Source organism: Sinocyclocheilus rhinocerous, unplaced genomic scaffold (genome assembly GCF_001515625.1).
Source record: "Sinocyclocheilus rhinocerous isolate Xijiao unplaced genomic scaffold, SAMN03320098_v1.1 scaffold1292, whole genome shotgun sequence".
Lineage (NCBI taxonomy): Eukaryota > Metazoa > Chordata > Actinopteri > Cypriniformes > Cyprinidae > Sinocyclocheilus > Sinocyclocheilus rhinocerous.
The window spans coordinates 1,557,845-1,564,890 of record NW_015656599.1 but is presented as its reverse complement, the minus strand read 5'-3'; the positions used below and the strand labels follow the sequence as shown (position 1 = coordinate 1,564,890).

At 33.3% G+C, this 7,046-nt stretch overlaps 1 protein-coding gene across 1 annotated transcript in view; it reads right to left on the bottom strand.

Annotated features, from left to right (window-relative positions):
• Positions 1–848: 848 nt before the first annotated feature.
• LOC107720344 (uncharacterized) overlaps positions 849–7,046 on the bottom strand; it is a 27,043-nt gene continuing 20,845 nt past the window's right edge. The window contains exons 7-9 of the mRNA XM_016528023.1: positions 1,946–1,986; positions 1,531–1,863; positions 849–1,343 (exon numbers count right to left, since the gene is read on the bottom strand). Coding sequence (XP_016383509.1) covers positions 1,123–1,343; positions 1,531–1,863; positions 1,946–1,986 — 595 coding nt within the window. The 3' untranslated portion in view covers positions 849–1,122. The remainder of the gene's footprint in view (positions 1,344–1,530; positions 1,864–1,945; positions 1,987–7,046) is intronic.

The window sequence follows — 7,046 nt, the reverse complement described above, 5'->3', positions numbered from 1 at the left end:
AGTGAAGCGAACATGTCCCCTCCCGGTCACCTTACTTGTGAGTTTGCTACTGTTACAATTAAATACATGAAGGGTAGCAACATGTCAGGCAGACAGTGGTACGATGTAAGCAACACAGCTACAACAAATAAAACTGATAATAAGTGTGTTAGATTTATAGTGTGCGAATAATCAAGCATTGACAATAGTCAATCCTATTGGCAGCAAGGGGCCCCCCCAAAAAAAATCTGCTTAGCCCCATAAAGCTTGGGCCAGCCTTGACTAAATGAAATAAATGTTCAGTTTCTTCAGAAATAAGCCTTTGTAAGAACTTCTTGTTTGGCAGCACTGTAGTATTTCCTATTTCATTATAATTATATAATACACTATAAAATAAGGAGTAAAATTGTCAAAACATCTACTCCTCATATTTTTAGAAGTGATAATATCCAGAAAAGTAATTTTAACTTTCAGTGGGATTTTTTTTTCTGAATGAATGAAAATGCTCAAAATAATTAAATACTTCATAAATGTCTAAAAACAAAGCTTGTGTCATCTGAAATCAAATATGTTTGTGTTTTGAAGGTTCTGAAGGTGTTAATATTGTAATTATTATTATTAAGAAGACATGTTGGGGTTGGAAGCAGCATAATAAGGCTTTGAATAACTGTAGGGGAGAGAGCCTTACATAATACTTCCTAAAAAAAACTTTCAAAAGGAAAATATTAGTTTAGCAAATAATCTTTAATATTCAGAAGAAAACTGTCCACTCCTGAAAATGTGTTGAGTTTAAGAAGATTCAGTAACCTTGTCCAAATAAAGAGGTTTCCTCATTGCATCTGTAGTACAGCAGAAAAACTAAATAATTATATTCTTCTGACAACAGCCTGCAGAGCCGTATAATAATCTCAACTGTGAGCACCGTTTTACCTTTGAGCACACTGTACGTAAACAGAAATAATTAAATGGACTGATGTGTAACTAGGAATTAATGAATCAGATTTGTAACTGATGTGCAGTAATAATATTAACAATCAAGAAATACATAAAGAATACAAAATACATTTACTCTGGCAAACACACTTGTGGTACAGAATCGTTAAGGCAGCAACATATTGACAGGACTGACACTGTTCAAGTGTTTTAAGATCTCATTCTGCTATACAATAAGAACAAGCAGTTTGACACTTGTCCTTCTAAGGGAGCTTGAGTTCTTTTTCTCCAGCGAATCATGAAATAGCCTATAGACAGGAAAATTATTACAGATAAAAGAATGCAAAAACAGATTAATAATATTTTCCACCAGTCTGTCTGTGTTTCTGGTACTTGGTTTTCTTCTTCAGTGGATTGTTTTCCTGTTGTTTCTGCAACAAAACAAGTTCAGAAAAAAACAAAAAACATTACCACACTGTGATAAAGACAACAGATCCATCATTTATACTCTATACAGCAGCATTCAGATTGAAATTCAGGCTATATTTTAATTAAAACCTATGAAGGTAAAATCATTTTACCTTCATAAAAAAACCGAAGTAAACCATTTTTACACACCGTTAATGAACAGCCGTACAGTCTCCTGTTTAGAATAAGATGAGTGTGTGATGAAGCAGCTGAACTCTCCTGCATCAGCGCGAGTGAGATTGATGAGTTTGATGGAGAAGTTTCTTCTCTCATACTCCTCAGGGAAAGTTTGCGCTCTGTTCTTATACCGTGGGTCCTGTTGCTCTAGTGAATCTTTACATTTAGTTATATCATAAACATATTTGCTGCCATTGTGTCTCCAGTGCACATTAATGTCTTGAAGTTCAAGGTCATGTTGAGTTGAAGAACACGGCAGGACAACAGAACCACCAATAAAACCCTCTACTATGACCTGTAGAGACACTGAAATGACAGAAACTTTAACTGTGAACACACAAAATGTGGTATTCATTTATCCTTTAAATTTAGGTTGTTTTGTGCTTACCATTATTTATCACCACTGCGAATACACAGAGAAAGCAACAACTGCAGAAACAGAAAAAAAATTTACCTGTGAGTTCCTTAGTCAGTATAACCCAGTAATTCATGCAGATTGGCAGAAAATATTGTTTTATTTTGAAGTGAATTGTTAAAATGAAATCATTGGGGCAAGACACTCCTCAGAACTGGGGAAGAAAGTCTTTATAATTTAATAAATAATTACTGTAATTGTAAAAATTCATGGAGTTATTAGTTAAATCTGAATTCATGGTTTGTTAATAAAGTATTGGCCTTTATACAATACTTACATTTATACAGTATAACTTAGACGTATCTCTATCTGTTATTCAGTCATTTGATTTGTTAGTCATTGTTCAACCAAATTGCCAAAACTGGCAATTTACCAAAAATATTTCCATTTATTTTTCTTAATAATGTATTGGCTGTTGCATCATCGTCATCCTGTACCTGCTAAACTCATCTCTAAATATGTTACAGTTTAGGAGTAAATGGTGAAATGTCAACCCTGAATACACCGCAAGACTAGATAAATCAAAATACTATCAACTAAAAATAAATACACAAACAGTTTTCAGAAGGTTCAAGATAGTAATACACAATGCTAATGCTAATTGCTAATGAATACATCAAAACAAAAGTTAAAGATATTTCTTTGCAGATAAACCTGTTAATCATTTAATAATCAATCCGTGTTTAATGTACTAATTAATGATGCCTAAAAGTTTTCTCTGTAACTGATTTAAATGAAGTAGTTGAGAACCAAATCAAAACAGATCAAAGACAAAGATACTGTGGCAAGCTAGACTGGAGACTGGAAACAAACTAGATAGAAGTTTGACACGTTTGCCCCAATTATGTTTGATTCAGAACATAGCCTACTGTACCTGATGATCATGATGCCCAAATATTATTCAATTATGTTGTATTAAATTATTTTAAATATTTCAGGAATATAGGTAATACACTACAAACAACAGAAGTAGCGTAAACTATTCTGCGTCAGCATGCGCTTCTCGATGACATCAGACGTAAGTGTCATCAGATGACGTGAAATGATCAGAAATGTGCACATTATATTCTTTAGTCTTTTTAAAGTATATTAGTGAAGTTGACTGTTATTTGCTCTAGAGGGAATGTTTGATCTCTTACTCTTGACCTTCTACTGAATCCTAACCATTATAATGTATATATTGTGCATGTTTCTGCTGTCAGTTACTGTATCTAGAATGATCTGTTTGCCGTTTGTACTTTAGTTCATCATAAGAAAAGCGCAACATTCAAGACATTCAGAGATATGGAAACTGATCATTAAAGACAAATAATTTATTCAGCTTGTGAAAATTCAAATGAAGAGAATTCAGACCTACTGTATATTGTGTCATCAATTACTATGTACTAATATTAAAATGAATCATTTGTTACAATGTCCTTATTTTGTAAATACATGTATTAAAATTGTACATATATTTAAAAATACCTGCATGTAATTACAGCTGTAATTTCTGTATATTTACATCTATAATTACACTGGTGACCCCTTAACTAACCCTTACCCATACCATGAAAACAATATTGTAGGCTCAAATTTAAAAGAGAGCTGTGTAATTTTTCACACCTAATTTTCAAAAACAATTAATGAAAGTTTTATGAATGTCAATTATAAAATGTGGCTGAAATACGATAAAGCTAATGGCTTCCTTGATCAACCAGAATCACAAGAAAGACCATGACAGTTGACCAGATCTAGTTGCAAAGCTCAAACCAGACCAACATCAAACCAGCACAAACCAGAAAAAAAATGTTTGAAATTACAGGTGAGAAGAAAATGAACTGAATGAGTAAATTTAATTATTACCTAACATAAGGATGAGAGGGAAGCTTCTTTTCATCGATTCCTCTGGGAAAATGTGTTCTGGATATGGATCCTCAAGTGAAACATTTCTCCGAATGTCTTATATTCCTGCTATCACTGAGCCTTTAATGCTCTGTCGTGTCCTGACTTCAGTTTATCGTCACTGTAAGAGCAGGACAAGAATGCTGATCTTCCAGATACACCCACATTCATGAGCTGAGGAGACATTTGCCTTTCCAATTTTGTCATGCAGCTGATAGAACAGAAAAACAGAGCTTGCTTCCTCCCGAAAGAAATAGAAAAGAAATAATAAAAACAAACAAATAAATAAAAACAGCATTTTTCTACGAGAAATTACCCGCATTGATGATATTTTTTGTTTCCATCTAAAAATGATCAAAATATTGACAACAATACATGCTCTTACATAGAAAAAAAAAAATAAATTGTAGTTGTAATTGTAGTTTAAACTATCAAGTTTTTTTTCTATTCTGTCTTACAAATTTCTGCTGTCATTCCCATTTCTTGTCATTTATTAATAGGTTTGTTAAATGATTTTTTATTTTGATCTCTTTGACAGACGTACATTTGTTTTGCTTAATGCACCTATTGTTACTTAATGTACACAAATAATATTTGTCTTCAGTTTGAAATACTATTCATTCAAGAAAGCAGAGCCATCTGTATTGTGTGTAGTATAGAATTTTGAATTATGCTTTTGTATGGGCACTTTTTGAAACCTGTTGTGATTGTGTTCAGTCTGATTTTGATCATGAATCATAGAAGCATTCAGTTTAATGTTTTGCAGTTCTCGCATATAGGTTCTAGGGGCAGTGGGTGAAAAAGTAAGTCAAGCTGAAATGTGAATGTCAAGCAGATAAGATATGGTCATCTTTCATCAAAAATAATGCAGATGCCATTATCTGATGTGTTTCATTTACTAGTAATGAGTGGTGCTTGATAGGAAAATCTCAACACCAGGATGTGAGAAGAGCCCAAGCATGTGTTCATGATATTCAGGTACAACTGGGGCCTTTAGAGGCCATTAAAGGGGTCATATGATGCGATTTCAATTTTTCCTTTCTCATGAGGGGACATTTATTTGGAGTTCAAACATTGATTCTTTTTAATAAATCTATTACAAACATGCACACTATTTAAAACTTATATTATGCTTACAGGTCATCTCTACTGTGACCTGCAGAGACACTGAAATGACAGAAATGAGTCTAAACACACAATCTAAACATTTTTAACATTCATTAGACATCGAACAATTCAAATATCCTAATGGACATGTTACAAAATTTTTTTTTCATTAAGTGTCTGTCATACTCAGTCAATAAAATCATTTTAAGACAGCTGTTGATTTGTCTTTTTGTTCAAGAAGTAACTTCAAAAGTAGATCATTTGTATTGTATGTATTATATCATTGTTATATTCAGTTTCTGTATGTTATGCACACAATGCTATTGAAGCCTGGTGAGTCTGGTTCTTAAATACATAGATACATTCATTTTTTTCCCCCTCTTAGTTTGCAGAGGTGTATCACCTGATGCCATTGTTTGATGTTTTATTTTCACTAGCAGAATAGTGTTGCTGTGGCACCAGGATGCTGGAGTTAGAAACACTGCCACAAGTAAGAAGAGCCTAGTCCCATTTCTCTATAGATTTCTGCTGCTGAGATAAAGTTGAGGCCCAATGAGTCATCAAGAGCCTCATTGGGCCCTCAAAGAGCCCCAGTGCATGTGAAGAGCCCATTACTATGTCTGTGGGACATTCTGATCATTTTTGAACAGCTTTGTTCAATCTGTTGCTCTTCTAATTAAGCGGCTATCACTGTGTGTAAACAGTCATGTGCCAAAATTCAGCAGTTTTCTACATACAAGGAAGAAGTAGACTAGGTTGAGCACATTGTCAGCAACAACTCTCATTGTGGGAAACAAACTGTGAAGCTGGGTTATTCAAAAACCCTAAAATAATGCAACACAATTGTGAGACAAACACTCCAAACACTCAGAAAGATGCTGTTAATGAGAGTTAATGAGAAGATTCCTTAAATGTTATGTCTGAATAGTGCATATCATAATCCTTTTCTAGTTTTGTGCATAAATCCCTGTATAGTTTTGTATACTGATGCATAAAACTAGAAGAATAATTTGCAGATTAGCTACTTATTTTCAAATATATTCTCTCAAAACTAATCTTATCATACAGAGTTTTGTTTCTCAAATAAATTGATCTTGTTTTAAGAATGTTTAGATATTTTTTACTAAAATAACAACAACAACAACAACAACTAAATACTGTGTTTGGGTGGCAAAGGGAAGAGTTCAGGACAGTGCATACAGGAGTATATTTGGGACTTTATTGGTAATAAGATCTGTTCAGATTGTCTTCATAAAACCCGGAAAAGGATTTGCTTTTGAGTCATTGTTTCACAGAAAATGTAAATTAAGTCATGTAGATGATGCAAATCTGTTAAAGGTTAAAGATAAAGACACCATCTACTCATTTTGTGCAGCGCTTTTAGTGAATAATAATATAGCTGAACTCACACAGCACTTAGATTTATTCATTCATTCTTGTGTTAGATGAACATTATACAAGTAAAAGTATAAGGACAATTACTGCTCAGTTTCATTACACATATAGATTGTGCAGCATCTGTGATGTGATATTTTGGGCACTTGCTGGTAAAATCTGTTCTGTGTGCATTTAGACAAAGTCTATTGCCAATAATATTACATTCAGCCATGCTGAACCTCTCTCACTTCGTCACAGTGTTGGACTTGATATCAAAATTCACACACATTTTATTATAACAAACTGCTTCAAAACTTCATCCCGTCAAACCTGAAAATGAAGACATTCAATCTAACGTTCAATCTAACTCTATGAAAACTATACACAATCATAAAATTAAAAATTAGTGATAACATGTAAAATTAATGAATAATTAATGAATAATTCTCCAAGCGAAACTCACACAGGTTTAAAAACTCAGTGTATCTGAGCAGGGCTTTCATGATAGTTTCATGCCACAACCATACAGAAAACGGACACTATCTGATTTGATGTGCATTAACATATGTGTACAACCTAAAGCTGATGTGTTTCAAAATAACTGTATGCCAACATATGTGACCCTGGACCACAAAACCAGTCTTAAGTGTCAATTTTTCGAAATTGAGATTTATACATCATCTGAAAGCTGAATAAATAAGCTTTC